The sequence below is a fragment of the Musca autumnalis genome, unplaced genomic scaffold, assembly GCF_047663935.1.
Source record: "Musca autumnalis isolate F117 unplaced genomic scaffold, ASM4766393v1 scaffold_4, whole genome shotgun sequence".
NCBI lineage: Eukaryota > Metazoa > Arthropoda > Insecta > Diptera > Muscidae > Musca > Musca autumnalis.
In genome coordinates, this window is record NW_027411977.1 from 119,879,179 (window position 1) to 119,897,102 (window position 17,924).

At 35.0% G+C, this 17,924-nt stretch overlaps 1 protein-coding gene across 28 annotated transcripts in view; it reads right to left on the minus strand.

The window, feature by feature from the left end:
* Rbfox1 (RNA-binding Fox protein 1) overlaps positions 1 to 17,924 on the minus strand; it is a 699,789-nt gene that overhangs the window by 110,361 nt on the left and 571,504 nt on the right. For all 28 annotated transcript variants that reach the window (XR_012412218.1, XR_012412217.1, XM_073980545.1 and 25 more), the window contains one exon: positions 16,879 to 16,971. Coding sequence is in view for 26 of the 28 variants with exons in the window: in XM_073980545.1 (XP_073836646.1) it covers positions 16,879 to 16,971 (93 nt within the window). In the remaining 2 variants the exon portion in view is untranslated. The remainder of the gene's footprint in view (positions 1 to 16,878; positions 16,972 to 17,924) is intronic.

Here is a 17,924-nt window from a genome sequence, read left to right on the forward strand (position 1 = left end):
CTTGTGGCGTTTGCATCTCGTATAACCTTTTCCAGCAGAATGTTGAAAAGATCCCACGAAAGTCTGTCTCCTTGTCTGAAATCACTTTTGATGGTGAACTGTTCTGAAAAGTTCTTTTCTATTCTAACTGAGGACCGGGTATCAGTTAAAGTTATCTAAGAAAACCGAATAAGCTTTGCGGGAATACCTAATTCAGAGATGGCTTGGAATACTTACTTGAACGTAAGGGGCTGTCGAAGGCTGCTTTATAATCGACAAAAAGATCCAGGATTTAACGCAGGCTAAATATCTGGTCAATGGGAGATTTGCCAAGTCCAAAGCCGCATTTGTATGACCCAACTATTTCGTTGAATATAGGCTTTAGTTGTTCGCATATTCCTGACAACATCTCGTAAGCAATAGGGAGAAGACTTATGCCCCTATAGTTAGAGCATACAGTCCTATCTCCTATCCCCTTTCTTGTGGACAGCATCTAAGGCTCAAATCGCCGGATACATGTTTTCTCGCCAAAAAGGGCTAACAGGCTGATGCATACAACTTATCAGCGTGTCGGCTACGCTTTTGAGAAGCTGGACTGGTAAGCCATCGGATCCTGCTGGCTTACAGCTGCCTTTATCTCATCTTGGCCTGGCGCTATACTTTCAATACATTATCTGATACTGGATCTGTGATATCATGGTCGTCTTCGCTAGTATTGGATACGAACAGTTATTTTACCAAACTCTTTCCAAATCCCGAGCACACTACCTGTATCAGTTACCAAATTACCTCGCTGGTCTCTACAGAAGGATGTGCCTGTACCAAAGCCATCAATTTGATGTTTCACTCTTTGGTACAATTTTCGAAATTCATTGTGGCTCCTGTACATTTAGATTTTTCACAATCCCGCTTTTTCATTCCTCTCTTTTTCTTGCCGAAAAGACGTTTCTCCTCTCTCCTTCTCTCCCAATATCTCTCGTGCTCTGCGTGTTCTTACTGATTGTAGAGTAGCCTTGTATGCCACATTTTTCTCTTCGGTGCCAATCCTGGTCATACCATGGGTGGGTGTGATTGCAGCTTACTGATGTCCAAGTTCAGGCGCCTAATTACGACATTCAATTCGATCGAGTATTTGCTCGTGAATGAAAATCAAACGTCAAATCAAACGCGACATACCCTTTTTAAAATAAGAGGTTCGTAAGCGGTTTTGTAATGAGTATTTTTGTTGGGTAGTTTTTTCATTCAAAACATTATATAAAAAACTTCGTCAACAACCCACGTAGGTAATTTGGTGCACATTTTAAGAAGTCATTTGCTATCCAATAGCATTGTGGTAAATGAAGAATTATTTGAATTTGCATTGTCACCCACTTTTAAATGCTAGCAATTACCACCATGGAGAAAAGTACAGTTTACTACTCTGGACATATTCGTTATACATGTCTGCTAACTAAGGTAGCTGGTAGCTAAATTGAAGTATACTTTTATTGTGGACAAATGCATTGAGCACAATTTGCTAATAAAAGAAATGTTTGTAGTTGTTTTTTTTTGTCGTTGCTACTTTGTCTAACATGCCTGTCTGTATGTAAAGGGTACATACTCGTGCATAGCATTCCAAGTGAAGAAATTATATCAATATTTGCAGTAGAGTGCAATGACGCTGAGTTTTCATAGTTTGCTTAGTTCTTCAAAATGCCTATGGCAGTGATAACAATGCAAATAGTTGTGGCTGTCACTGTGTGCTACTGTATGGTATGGCTAAACAGAATTCAAGGCTATTTGTAAAGAGAGAGGACATTGTAGGATATTTTGAATACCGAAATGAAATTTTGTAATTGTCCTGGCAATATTATTGCTGCTAGATGTTTTCTTTGTTATGTAGATAGGTATCTATATGTTATAGTTTCCGATAAATAGCTATTTCTTTCTCCAGAAATTTACAAAAATTACGTATTTTCCAAAATTGCGAAAAAAAATTTTCGTCTTTAGTAGCACGACACGCCCACATCTTCCAAGACCTAATTTTTTGGTTTCCTTAGTTTCAGTATGTTTACTATCGAATCCCATACAGAAGTTAACAATCAGTGACGACAAAAAATTGGGGTTTTGGCCAGAAAATCGGTTCCTGAACCACTGTGCGGCGTCACTTTATGAATACATGAATCGTGTGCTGAACTGACAACCGTTGACATTCGTTAATCGTGAACTATTGAAACATAGTGAACTATATCGTCTGAACTAGTTCATACGCTCTTTTCAATGAACCACTTAAAAGAACTAGTTCTTTCGTGAACTAGTGCTAAATGCTCATCATGAGCTTTGGCATTCCGTTTTAGACAATGACCAGAGGGGCAAATTGATAGCTCCACGTTTTGCACGGTGAATGAAGACGCTACTACGAGGATAAGAGAAGATTGCCACAGCACGCCAGACCTCTCCACTGTGGCACCTACTCGACTAACTCGAAGCAGCCGCATTCCTACAACTGGAGATAGACCCAGAGCCAGATAACGAAAATACAAACATATCAAATACTGTTACAATAACAACAATAATATTGTACCCGTTAGGTTAAATGACGTGTTCTGGCAAACTATAATTTCCCATCTTCCAATCAACGTCTCCGTAAAGAGACCACCCGTCTTAATAACCCCTGACCGCCGTACTTTTCTGAGCTGATTGACAAGGGTTTCTCCCTTCACCGTTTCACCATTCTCTCAGATCCTCGGATAGCTGAGAGAATTTTCCGGTACATCGTCACTGCTTCAACCTCTCGCAACATACCTGCTGGTCGAAAACCTGAAATCAGACCAAATTTCCCAACAGTGGCGACAGGATTAGCAAATGAGCGTGATGAGCTTCGTCGTACGAACACTGAAGATCAAAGAGTTAGGGATCTTAGCCTTGAAGTCAACAGTCTTGTTGGCGAAAATAAGGGGAAAAATGGCTAGACCATCTGAAGCAATGCAACATTGGTACAGGAATAAGTAAATTGTGGTCAACGGTTATATCACTCTCGAATTCGGGAAAGAAGAATGATAGAACGGCTGTTACTTTTAACGGCGTTATAGTTACTCCGTCGAATCCACTCCCGAGCCAGGTTGAAAAGGGAAGGGAGATTTTTGCGAGCCGAGAGAGGTGAGTCTCCACAATGCATCTCGGGACGAGCGAAATAGACTCATTAAATGAGATCCCCTAACACCGGCGAGTTAAGCGACCACGTGCTTATCGAAGTTTTGCAGTTAGGGTACCAACTGTATTTGAACGGAGCAGAGTGTTGCCGCAGTGGACAAAAAATAGAAAAATGTGATATTAAATTTTATATATGTTTACGTTTCTTTCTTACAGTAAACACATCAGATACGACGAATCTGAAAGAATTTCGTCGATATGTGCATCCATAACGAAGTTATAGCTCTTTAAATATGAAAAATATTTCCCAGATAATCTAAAGCGATAGTCATATGAAAATTAGACGACCACTAAAATAATTATTTCTGAAAATTTTGTTGATAATATTAAAAGTTTTGGATGGGGATTTGATGGGTGGGCTATAAATATAAAATTTTAGAACAATAAGTTGACATTAACTGCACATGGGCAAAGTACCGTTATCAAAAATTAAAAATTTAAATTTGTTAAAAAATATAAATTCTTAATATTTCGTAGAGTATATATTTTGATTGCCACCTATTGCCACCTTGGCTCTTGATTTCCGTTAATTGAACATCTCTATGTGTGTAAAAACATTCTGGCAATCCCTGCAACCCTCTGAGATATATCGGTTCAGATTTTCTATAGGCCCCATATATACCTTTTCCTGATTTTGCTACAGCTCGTTCTATTTTGAGCGGATAGCCTTCAAATTTAGTATGTGTTATTTTCTCAGTAAAACTGAACAGGGACCTGAGGAAACATCCCATGTTCAATTTGAAGGCTATTCATCAAAAATTGAGCGATTTATAGCAAAATCGGGGAATGATATATATGGAAAGATATATATTCCTGTTCCCTCATAAAAACTTGGGCAAAAATTCATCCACCTAGATCAACGCCTTCTATTTTTGTCCACTTTTGTATGGAAGTTGATACCTGGGCGACTCAACGACTAATAGATGCAGTTGCCAAGTTCTTGCCGTGGTAAGGAGGCTATTTAAGCAACATCAGCGTATGGGAATTACTGCTGATACGATCTAAACTTATATTCGTGAGGAAGTTCCAAAGGAACTAACCTCAAGCAACAAAGAAGGAACATCGTGTCAGCGAATCTCCTACTTCAAGAGCTGGAGAAAACCCATCGATACCCCTGAGGAAGTAATTACTAGACAGCGGAATCATATGCAAATGCATATATGGATAGGATGGACGTAGAGAAAATCTGATTAGACAGAAACTCGTTTTATTACAAAATAAAACGAATTAGGCACAGAAATTTTTGCATATTTTGCATATCGTGCATATTTTGACATATTTTTACATATCTGCATAAAATAAGCATATGCAAAAATATATTCAAGGATTTGTGGTCTAAATATCCCACCAAAATTTGGTATTAAGTCTTCGTTAGGGGTATGCAACTTTACAACTGAAATCTATCCGCATAGGTCCATGTCTTCATATAGCCCCCATAGAACGGTACCTACCGATATTCGGTATTTTGAAAGTTGTAGCCTCAATATCCCACCGAAATGACTGAAAATTGGTATTTAGTCTTCGTTGGGGGTATTAAACATTCCACCTGAAATTTGTCGGCATAGGTCCACGTCTTCATATAGCCCCTATAGAATGGTACCTCCCGATTTTCGGTATTTTGAAGTTTGTGGCCTCAATATCCCACCAAAATGACTGAAATTTGGCATTTTGTCTTTGTTGTGGGTATAACACTTTCCACCTGAAATTTATCAGTATAGGTCCACGTCTTCATATAGCCCCCATAGAATGGTACCTCCCGATTTGCGGTATTTTGAAGGTTTTTCGCTTAATATCCCTACGAAATGGCTGAAATTTGGCATTTTGTCTTCGTTGTGGGTATAAAACTTTCCACCTGAAATTTGTCGGTATAGGTACACGTCTTCATATATGTAGCTCCCATAGAAAGGTACCCCCGGATTTCTGGTATTTTGAAGGTTGTGCCCTCAATATCCCTACGAAATGGCTGAAATTTGGTATTAAGTCTTCGTTGAGGGTATAAAACTATCCACCTGAAATTTATCGGTATAGGTCCACGTCTTCATATAGCCCCCATAGAATGGTACCTCCCGATTTGCGGTATTTTGAAGGTTGTGGCCTCAATATCCCACCGAAATGACTGAAATTTGGCATTTTGTCTTCGTTGTGGGTATAAAACTTTCCACCTGAAATTTGTCGGTATAGGTACACGTCTTCATATAGCCCCCATAGAATGGTACCTCCGGATTTCTGGTATTTTGAAGGTTGTGCCCTCAATATCCCTCCGAAAGGGCTGAAATTTGGTATTAAGTCTTCGTTGAGGGTATAAAACTATCCACCTGAAATTTGTCGGTATAGGTACACGTCTTCATATAGCCCCCATAGAACGGTACCTCAGAATTTCTGGTATTTTGAAGGTTGTGCCCTCAATATCATTCCGAAAGGGCTGAAATTTGGTATTAAGTCTTCGTTGAGGGTATAAAACTATCCACCTGAAAATTATCGGTATAGGTCTTCACGTCTTCATGGATCGGAAAGGGGTTGCATAAAATTCCGCTGTCTAGTAATGACGGAAGAAACCTCTAGTTCGAAAAAGGATACTCCTTCGTCCAAACCGACAACGTCGCAGCCTTCAAAATAGGTTGAGAAGAAGCCTAAAAATTAAAAAAATGTGTCCAAGTCCTCCGGTAAGGTTTCAATTAATTCCTTAGCTCTCTCAACTCCTTAATCCGGCAAAATGATGATAGAAATGACCACGAAAAACTAGAGTAGTTTTGGCTCAACTACACTAGGGATGGTGCAACCATTTAAATTTGTATTGGGCAAGTATCGATGACACATCTGCCCAGCATACGGCACAGGTCCGCACGACGCACTGCAGCTTTCCAACTGCCCTACCAAGCCTACTCAACGAACTCCATTAGATCTGTACATCACATCGAAACAGCCACACTCCTTGAACTGCAGATACTCCCAGAGCCAGATTAAGAATTCCTGCTTAACGAGCATACAAACATATCAAATACTGTTACAACAACAACAATTGTTCATGAATATAAATTTGATCCGGTCCGATAGAAAATTATTAAAATCCAATATTAAATCCATGAAATTAGTTTTCTGTACTATACTGGACCAAAATCTAATGTCCATTTGAGTAGTATACTTTTAGGTGTTCTTATAATATTTTCTTTCATATATTCTCTTTCCGACTCATTGAACGAACTAAACAAAAATTAGTCGTGTTCCTTTACGTGCCTGAGGTTACCAGTTTTTTTTATCACTTTTTACCCGCAAAGTGTTCCCTTACATTTAAAAGCATACAATTTATATGAGAGCAGTTCACCACTTTCACTATGTTTTGCCGCTATTACCATTTTCAAAAGTAAAGGAACTGACCAATAATATGTTTAAATATGATTAGTTTTTTCTTTGTCAATATTTAATAACTGTTATGCAAATAAAATTTCAAAATATATATTCGAACGAAAAGTCGTTCAAAGCTTTACTGGCAATTATTGCAAATATGTATTTATGTATACATATATATATTTTTAATCACAACTCCAGACTCTTAAACAATCATTTAATCACAACATATATTTAATACTTCTTTTAAATATTGTCATTACAAATATAATATTTTAATTAATTTATATAAAATTTACATCGTATTGAAAGAAATATTACTTTATATTCTTCGAAAAATGTAATTAAATCCATGAAATTAATTTCCTACACTATATTGGATCTCAAACTAATGTCCATTTGAGTAGTATACTTTCAGGCGTTTAAAGATAATATATCATATATTCTTTCAATATAATTTAACTAAACTAAACAAATATTATTTATATGTATGTTTAAAAAAATTTTAAATATGAAAATTTGTTATTCTAAAGAAGTGTCAAAGGTCTACGAGTAGTTCTTGCCAAAAGGTTTTAATAATAAATATTTCCAATAAAGTAGATACATAGTTCATTAGGCTATAAAGGTTAAGTTCAAAAGAGTTTCATTATTTTGTGAATTTTCTACAATCAATTCAATAAGAATAATTCTTCGTTCGCTTGTTAGCCATGATGACAACAATTCATATTTACATTGATTCAATAACACAAACACCAAGTCCATTTACACAAAACAAAAAAACCAACAAAAATATTTCCTCCCACTCCTAAATGCATGCAAAAAGTTTGAGAAAACAAAAAAATTACCATAACTAGCGTTGCCATATGTTGAAGGCACTTCGCCATATGCAAATATCGTTGTTTGGGAAGAGAACTAAAGCAGACTTTTGTGTGTGCTCCAACTTATTTTTTTCAGTTTCGTTTGTATTGCAGTAAGACAAAGTTTTTTTTATTTTTTTTTTTTTTGCATTTATATGCCTTTTTGAGAGCGAAAAAATTTGCAATTGGAACAAAGTATGCCGTAAAATTGTTTCTTTTTTCTTGTTTAACAATTTCATTTGTGTATTTACATGTGTCAGGGCCACAACCATCCGTTGTAGGTATTCCTTTATCGTGCCCAGTTTTTTGAGTGGAAATTAAAATGTAAAGTGTACAATCCATTAAATATTGCACAATATTCAAGTGCAAAATTTTTTTTGAGGAGATTGCAGTTTATGCTAACGACATGAGTTCAAGGTAATATGTAGTTTAGGTTAAAGAAGAGATATGAAGTTTATGTTTCACGATATGTTAATAAGGTTATAGCAGTGGCAGGAACTTAAAAAAAAATTGGTCAGCATTGGATCCAAATCTATTTTCATTATCTTTTGTAGCTTTGTATCGAGTACTAATTAAACCTTTTGGCATAATGTTAGAATATTTCAGTATATATGTATGTACTAGCGGACCCGGCGAACTTCGTCTCGCTATTAAGGAATAAAATTTCATACAAAAACTCAATTTTCGATTTTTCCAATTTTCCGACTTTTCCAGAGAAATTTTCCAAAATTTTCTTCCGTAAAGACCTTCTCCTCGAAAATACGAATAACTGACAAAAAATTTTACAGAAATCGGCCTAGCCGTTCTCATTTTATGAATTACTATACATTTTTTACACCATTTTTATATATATAGATATCGTTCGGAGTTGGCTATATAAAAATATAATTCGTATTTTATGTTTTAATTTTTGTTGTACTGCATAGTGTAAATAATAATCCCACAACAAACACGCGTTTAGGTACACAGTAATAATGATATTATTATAACCTTTGACATATACCGTTATATAAATAAGTAGTTATTATTATCAATATTTTAATAATGATGGATGAAAAGTAATATCCTTTTAAAATATTGCAAACGTATTTTACACACGTACGAGGACAGTTCGGAAACTTCTTAGCCTATCAATGAAAGAGAATAGTTAGTTTTTCAAAAATATTTTTATTTTTCAATATAATCTCCTGAAACTTCAATACACTTAGTCCAACGCTTTTCTAGCAATTCGATCCCTTGATTAAAATAGTTTCCCTCAAGGTCTTCAAAATAGTGGTTTACAACTGTAATTGCATCTTCATTTGAGGTAAAACGCTTGCCAGCAAGGAATTTTTTTAGATTTGGGAACAAGTAAAAGTCACTGGGAGCTAAATCAGGAGAATAAGGTGGGTGGTCAAGCAACTCGTACTTTAATTCGTTGATTTTAGCCATTGTTAAAACACTCTTGTGCGCTGGTGCGATGTCTTGATGAAAAAATTATTTTTTTGTGTTGTAAGCCGGGACCTTTTTTTTCGAATTTGTACATTTAATTGATCCAAAAGGTTGCAATAGTACTCTGAATTTATTGTTTTACCCTTTTGCAGATAGTCAATCAATGAAATACCTTTGAAGTCCCAAAAAACCGTTGCCATAACCTTACCAGCCGATTGAATTGTTTTTGCCTTCTTTGGGGCACTTCCTCCAGCTTCAGTCCATTGTTTGGATTGTTCTTTTGTCTCTGGAGTATAGTGGTGGATCCATGTCTCATCAACAGTTATGAAACGACGCTTAAAATCCATTTTATTTCGCTTAAAACGATCCAAACAAGCTTGAGAAATGTTCATTCTTATGCGTTTTTGATCGACTGTTAACAAATGCGGCACCCATCTTGCAGAAAGCTTTTTCATCTGTAGTTCTTCATGCAAAATTAAATGGACTCGATCATTTGAGATGCCCATGATATTAGCAATTTCACGCACTTTTATTCGTCGATCATTTAATATCATGCACTTTGGCTACAATTTCTGTTGTTGTTGCTGTTTCAGGACGTCCACTACGTGGTTCATCTTCAATGCTTGTACGACCACGTTTAAATTCAGCAACCCAATTTTTTACTGTTGCATATGAAGGAGCACTTTCACCTAACACATTCACCATATCATTATGAATTTCTTGTCCCGATAAACCTTTTTTATGTAAATATTCAATGACAGCACGCATTTCTAATTTTTCCATTGTAAAAAAATTGCGGAAGCGTCTTTTTTGAACACCTGTTTCTATATGAAGGAGTTGCCAGATCGAATTTAACATGTGTTCATAACAGAGATGGAAGTTTCCAAAACACTTAACTTTTTCTGTTTATACCGCGCTTTTTGTGCTAGGCTAAGAAGTTTCCGAACTGCCCTCGTAATGAGTGGCACATGGGCGATACATAATAGCCATAGCTACTCGTTTAAGCCGGAAGAGTGAGTTTTCATTTTAAACGATTATCACATAAAATCAATATGTTGATTATGTACACAGTTCAGAAAAAAAGGTCAGGATAATTATTGGAAAACAAAAATATTCTAGAATATTACATTTCAATATAGGATAAATGGATGGAAAGTTATAACACAGCCCAGCAAAATGTTTGATGTCAAAGATGATAAATATTTAAGTATGGATGCAAGTGATTTGGCATGTCATAGTTTTTGGCATATTCATTCATTCGTTTTACATTCTATTATATATACATTTGTAATGAAAATTTCTTATAAAAAGTAAAAAAGTATCAGTCAGACTTTGTCGACAGAGATATACCCTCAGCCTGTCAGAATTGAAACACTTTTTTTTCAAAAAAATTATGTATTTAGAGGGTTTTCAGAATTTTGAGTGTATTAACTTACCGATAAAAATATGGATATGGATTAAAGCTCAAAAGCTTTTCAAAGGAGGTACCTAAAGGAGGAGAAGGAAGAGTACCTAAAGAAAAGCACCGACATAGCCCATTTTGGAAGTGGATCTTATTTTGGGAGTCATTCCTTCTGATAGATGTCGCGCCAAACATTCATTTCAATTGGTTACCATATAATTTAGAGCTTTTGGAGCATTATATGTATCAGGAAAAATAGACTTGCCCACGAAAAATAAAATATCGCTGTAAAAATTTCCAAAGCATCCTTGATCTGACCCTTAACCGCACAAAACTGTTGAACATGTTTGTGGAATTTACTTTAGACAAAATATTTCGAATCAAAAGTTTGGACCAAATCGGTTGCTGCGTTTGTGAGATATCGTGCGTACCATTTTAGCGAATATTTTCGAACTTTTGTACGGGAGGTACCGGAAGGAGTGGACCTATAATTATATTTAATAATCGAAGAAATATTACGATATGTAAAGTGTGTAAAGTGGTTCGAGAGTTGCCGTGCGCGTGTCTCGTGGTGAAATTACAAGGTAGTGCTAGGTGTTTTTTTTACAGCTTTCGAGTGTTTCTCCAAGAAGTATGGACTTGCGACTCAAAAAGCTTGTAAAATCTTAATAGGGGACTTGAGTGCAACTTGTTGCAGAAAAAATCTAAACGATTCGGGAAGAAGTCCTAAACTGCACTTTTCGAAATTTTGTGTGGAAAGTACCTAAAGGAGTTGACATATATAGTCCATATTCTAATCGGATCTATGTTTCGTAGAAATATTACGATGTGCAAAGTATGGCGCAAATCGGTTACCGTCTTCGAGAATTATCGTGCGCAATATTTTAATGAAAAGTTTTGAATTTTTGTGGCGGAGGTACCCAAAGGAGTGGACCGATATAGCCCATCTTAGAACTTGATTTAAGTTCGCGCAAGATATTACGACTGGAAAATTTTGGACCGATTCGTTTTAACCGTTCGAGAGTTATCGTGCGCTCCATCAACTACACATGGCGTTTTAGCGGGTTTTTACAGTTTTCGGGTAATTTCCTCAGAAAGTACGGACTTGCCCCCGAAATAACTTGTATCGTCGTAATGGGGCATCAAATACAAGTTGCTACAACAAAAATCAAAACGATTCGAGAGGAGGTCTTAAACTGCACTTTTCTGAAATTTTGTGTGGGAGGTACCCGAAGGAGAGAACCAATTGAGCCCATATTGGAACCTCATCTATGTCTGGTAGAAATATCACGATATGAACAGTATGGACCAAATCGGTTACTCCCTTTAAGAGTTATCGTGCGCACAAATTTTCCGAACATTTTCGAACTTTTGTGGGGGAGTTTATTCCCGGCGTTAAACACAATACACGTGTCTCATATTTGTAGCTGTACTTTCATAATCTACTCGGTGTTTACGTCTTCATTTGAACCAATGTAAAAAGAACCAGTGAATTTTCATCATGGCATCTAATTACATCATTTACATAAAATTGTGCTGGGTATGCTTAGCATTAACGCGTCATTAGTTGTTGTTGTTGTCGTTTATGTATTTTATATAAGCTTTAATGAGCGTGTTTCTATTTTTAACATCAACCAAATGTTGCATACATGACAACAATCTCTAATGTAACGAGAGAAAAATTAAAAATATAATATGTAACTAAGTAAAAACGGTGTATGGTCTGTCAGGGGCTGAGCAGAACATTCTTTGAGTATAAAGAAAGAGAAAATTTTAAGCAATAAATTGCATCATGTCATCTGTGGTATCCGACGGAATTGCAATTTTCGAATTTCCAAAAAAGCTAAATTGTGCTGAATTGTTCTAGGTTTCTGCCCATTTATGTCGAAATTCGAAAAAATGGCTGAAATATTCGACAAAAGGTTTTTTCAATGTATGGACGAAAATTAGTGCTCGGCAAATCCAACTCAGCACAAAAGCGATAATCCCGATATTTGAATTTTTACAGAAATTACAGTGATTTTTCATTGAAAACATTTTTTTTTTGGATTTTAACGAGTAACGAGTAGAGATGGATATTTGCAATGTAAGTCGAAAAATTTGTACTAGAAGAGCAAAATTCAGCACAATTTACAGAATTGAAAAAAATTCCTGTTTTTACCAAAGTGATAGGTTTTTTTCATTTTCAGGGAGTAAAGTCGGAAATTTCCAATGTATGGACGAAAAATTGTGCTCGGCAAATCCAACTCAGCACAAAAAAGATCATCCCGATATTTGAATTTTTACAGAAATTACAGTGATTATTCATTGAAAAACATTTTTTGCGGTTTTGACGCAATGTAAGGCAAAACAATTTCCAGGAAGAAAACAACAAAATCGATTAAAAAATAGATGTGTTGTGCAATTTTTTTGTATTTTTTGCTGTTAGGTTTTTCATAAATATTTTGTATCTCTTAACTTGGGATCCCGGTGCGTATGATTGTTATTAATTAGAATGATTATAACAATCATAAGCCCTAGGGTTCCAATGTTAAGAAATACAAAATATTACAATAAAAAAGAACAACAAGTTGAAGCACAAAAAAAATGCACAACATATTTATTTTTTAGTAAATTTCACTCTTCTTCCATTTTCGAAAGATTACGTAATTTCCTGTTTTGTAGTAATAAATACTTACCGGAATATATATATATATATATATATATATATATATATATATATATATATATATATGTACGTGTGAAACTATAGGAAAAATTGAGTAAAAAGGCATTTAAGATAAAGGAAATTTGACCTTGACAATTTTGATCTTGAAGATGAGTTTTGCTGGATTTTATGTGTTCAGAATTAGATCTTTAAGACAGGAGGTACAATTTTGGCTCCGGGAGAAAATTGCAAAACTTGGCGCTTTAGAAGATATGAGCCTGGCAAAATGATCCCTTTTGACAACAAAGCCTCAAACCTTTGGGGCCCATAACCGCGAAAGTGGAAGTGATAGGGAAGAATGGGACAAGTGTCTACTTATTGTTGGTATTCTATCATGCTGCGGTTTCAAAATATTATTTATTCGTAATCTTTTTTAAAATGTTGTTCGTGTCGCACAATGATAAAGAATAAAATGTTTTGTTTTCTTTAAAGAATTTCATGTAAATATTTAATAAACAAGTAAAAAAGTACCAGTCGGCTTTGGCGACAGAGATATACCCTCAGCCTGCGTGGATTGAAATACTTTTTTCCCAAAAAAGTACGGATAGAATTAAAGCTCAAAAATTTGCGGGGATATCGATAGATAAGGCTTTTTATCACACTAGCCTACGAAAAACATAATATCGCTGTAAACAGGGCCACCAGGAAACCATTCGGTAAAAAAGTCCACAGGATCCTCGAATAGACCCTTAACAACACAAAAATGTTGAACATTTGTGTTGGTGGTACCACAAGGATTGGACAGATAGGGCCCAAATTTGAACATAAACTAAGTTTCGACAATATTTAAAGATCCCAAGTTTGGACCAAATCGGTGGCTACGTCCATGAGAAATCGCGCGTACCATTTCAGCGAATATTTTCGAACTTTTGTGGGAGAGGTACAAGGAAGCAGTGGGCCTATAAGCACCACCTTCGAATTTCATCTTATATTCGAAGAAATATTACAATATCCAAAGTGTGGACAAACACAGTATTCGGTTCGAACTCTCAAGCCACTACATATGTTGCCATAGGGGATTTTTAAACTTTCGGGCTGTTTTATCAAGCAGTATGGACTTGCTCCTGAAAAAAACTTTTACTGTCGTAATTGAGGCAGCAAATGCAAGTAGCTTCAACAAAAATCAAAGTGAATCGAGAGCAGGTCTTAAGGGGTTACCCCCAGGGTTTAAAATGCTAACGCCATATTAGCAAAGGCACCGAATATTTGCTGTTTCTTCGAAACATGTTTAGCAACAATGAACAACGGCAACATGTAGCAACAAATTTCACAAAAATATTGCTAGCGATGCTGATGCTATTTGATATTGAAGCTTTACTAAAATAGCATCGGGCACGCATACTTATATTTTGCAGCACACATGATCAACACATATCAGAAAAGAGAATAAGCAACAAAGTTTCAACAGCTTAGCCATGTTTTCAGCAAGCAATTGTTTTTGATATCAGGGTTACCAGTATAATGCATTAAAAATCCTGATATAATTAATTCCACTTTTTCGTTCAAAGGACATGTGAATTTTTGGTGAAGCCGTTCAAAATATATTTTTTTTATTTTTAAACAATAATAATTAGTATTCTTTAGGTTCTACCATATGATGGGAGCATTTTGACATTAAATGACATCTTTTTTATTACTGCGTTGACAACTCTAATGACAAAAACACCCTCTCTGGCTAATTCGCTGCGACGAATGGTCAGCCGACTGCTAAATATGTAGCGTGGTTGTCGAAAGGAAATAAGCAAAAATGTACAAAAATAAATATGCGTTCGGTTGCTTATTTAGCCGTGTGTGTGAATATTGTGTAGCAGTTGAAGTGTACAGCTAATGCTAATGTTATTAGATGCTGTCTTTTAAACCCTGGTTACCCCTAGTTGTGCACACCAAAAAACCCATTTTCTTGATTTTTTTCAAAGAAACTACAAATATTTTTAGGTGGATGTTTTTTCCTCCTAAGAGAACACATCTTAAACTACTTCTGGATTTTTGTTTGTTGAAGACGGTTGCATAGTTTTGTGGTAAATGGCTACCTGCCAAACACAGCCGATCTTCCTATATTTTTGTGGGCGTTTAAAGAACACAATAATCTTGTCTTTAAGCGAAACAGAATTGTAAAGAATCGATTTTAAACAAAATTATGAGCTGTCAAAGCCAACATTTCGATTTTAGCGAAAAAATTTACCTTTTTTTGTCCAAAAATCGGGCAAAATTTTTTTTTTTAAAAAAAATCGGTCTCGCTTAATGATGAGCTTTTTATGTATATAATAAGCTCACCAAACCATATGAAGATCGGTCAATTCGTTCTCGAGCTATCGTTGGCACCGCAAAACACTTTTACAAAAAAGGGTTTCGAGAAAAACGCGTTTTAAGTTGAGCCTCTACACACAAAACTCAACGGATTCATCAATTTGAACGGTCATATCTCAGTCAATTGTGCTCCGATCTACTTGATTTTTTTTGTGGTATACTCTATAATACCTATACTTCAAATAAATCTAATAAAATGTTTTCGCATTTTTTGAAAGTGACAAGTAGGGGTAACCCCTTAAAGTGAATTTATCCAAAATTTTGTGTGGGAGGTACCCGAAAGAATGGACAAATATAGTCCGTATTCGAACCTGATCTATATCTGGTAGATATATTAGGATGGGTAAAGTATGGACCAAATCGGTCACTCCCATCAAGAGTTACCGTGCCCACAATTTTTCCGAACATTTTTCAATTTTTGTGGCGGAGGTACCTGAAGGAGTGCACCGATGTGACTTATCTTCGAACTTAAACTATGTTTGCACAAAATATTATGAAGGCCACATTTTAGACCGAATCGGTAGATCCGTTCGAGAGTTATCGTGCGCTCCAGCCAGACAGACCGACGGATAGGGCTGAATCAAACTCCAAATTGTCTGAATTACACTTCGTCCAAAACATACTTGGGGTCTAAAACCATTATTCGGATGAGGCACATTTTGCCCATAGGAAATTGTATATACCCTTGTTGGCATAAATGCTGAGGGTATAAAAATAATTTACAAAGCTAGGATATTGAAATTTAGGGAAGTGTTGCACTACATAAAGGATATTAATATATATATTTCTTTTTTTTTTTTTTTTTTTGAAAAAATTGCAGGTTATTTTTAAAGAATTTTCTAGTACTTCATTTTTGACATTTTTGATGTCCTTGCTTTCCTTGAATGTAATAATTTTTAATTATAATATAAAGCCAATACTCTGATCTTTAATAAGATGACACCAACACCTGCTTCGTGCGATGAGTACAAGTATTTCAAATATTTTGTTGAAAAAATTTGTCCTTTGAAAACGAATAATCTTAAGTGTCACTTTACTCAATTTTCATATATTTTCAGACATACATGGTCTGTTCCAGTACTGCAAGAATCTGCTAATTTTTACTATTTTTTCGATAACATAAAGGAAAAAAATGTTATCGTAGTTAAAAGCAGTAGCTTCTTGCAGGTTCTGGAACAGAGCAATATACATATTTTTATTTACTCTAAAATCACTTTATAAAGTGGCCTAAAAAACCAAAGGTAATTCCCGCTTCTATGGAGTCCAACAAAACGGAATTGTGGTATCAGAACTGCACCATATTTTTGGTGTAATGTCTGTAACATTTAACACACTTTTCCAAAACTTGATATAACCTCAGTGCATTCTTTACTTCACAAGGCCTCTTCAGCAACGGGTGTTGACTGAGGAAATTAAAGTTATTTCAAATTACTTATTACAAAAGCTAAATAATTTATATTTAAAAAAATAAAATAAATCCAATATAAAATAATAATCGATGCATTAGTTACTCTTAACAAGCAATCATTCATTCCACAATCTCCGCAATGCAACATGTTGTTCTTCAAGAAAATACAATTTTCATGAAGTAAGAAAATGATTAACAAATTATAATCAAACATATATAAATAGCATATATAATATAAACATGCACCCACCTCAATTTTCCGACCCTCAACCACAGTACCATGAAGACGTTCACGTGCTCTTTCCGCATCGGCACTATTTGCAAATGTAACAAAACCAAATCCCTGTGTGAGTGATTGATAAATGGGGGAAGGATAATACATTGATATTTTGCAGGTGGTGTTGTTGGTATGTGAGAGAGTGTTTGTTGTTTTTTTTTTTTTAATTTATAATCGTTTATTATAGCAGTTGGTTGGTATTCCAGGGAGTCAAACAGTTGATGTATCCATATTTGAAAATTCATCATCATTCAGCATACAGCAACAATGATAATCCAAAACCAGTCATACGATTTTTTCAATATCCACATAGCAAAGCATGCATGAATTATTTGATTTGTTGCGGAAATATAAAAAGAAGAACAATGAAAGATAAAAAAATTATTAGAAAAATATACGTAGTTTTTTTATTAATACTTAAAAATAGTTTGTGTGGTTTTTTGTTTTAATTTTAAATCTAAATCAAAATGCTTTAATATTACTGGGGTAAGTTCTTTTTCTTTCGTATACAGAAATATAAATAATCATGCACTTATTGTTCATAATAAATTGTATTTATATAATACAATACTTTATCTTATCCAGCATATAAAACTTAATGAGTTGTTGTTGACGAGGAACTTTAAGAAAACGATTTATTAATATTTTGAAGAAAGTTGAGTCGAGTTAGTTTTTCTTGGCATAGACAATTTTTTGATAACAATTATTTCACAAAACCATTTGAATTTAATTTCACATTAAAAAAAAAACCCTAAAACTATTTTCAGAAATTAAAACAATAACGCCATAAATATGTGAGGGGAAAAACAACACCTGACTTACTGCCAACCTTAACTAATTACAATATAGAAATTACTTTGTGATAATACCCTTCTATACTTTATCATATAATTTGCATAAAATACAAAACCCCACCATCTGTTAACTGAAAATGGCAAACGTATTTATAAACTTACACTTCGATACCCTCAATGCGATTAAGAACTTTTTTTGTTTTTAATAGAGTTCCTGGCATTTGT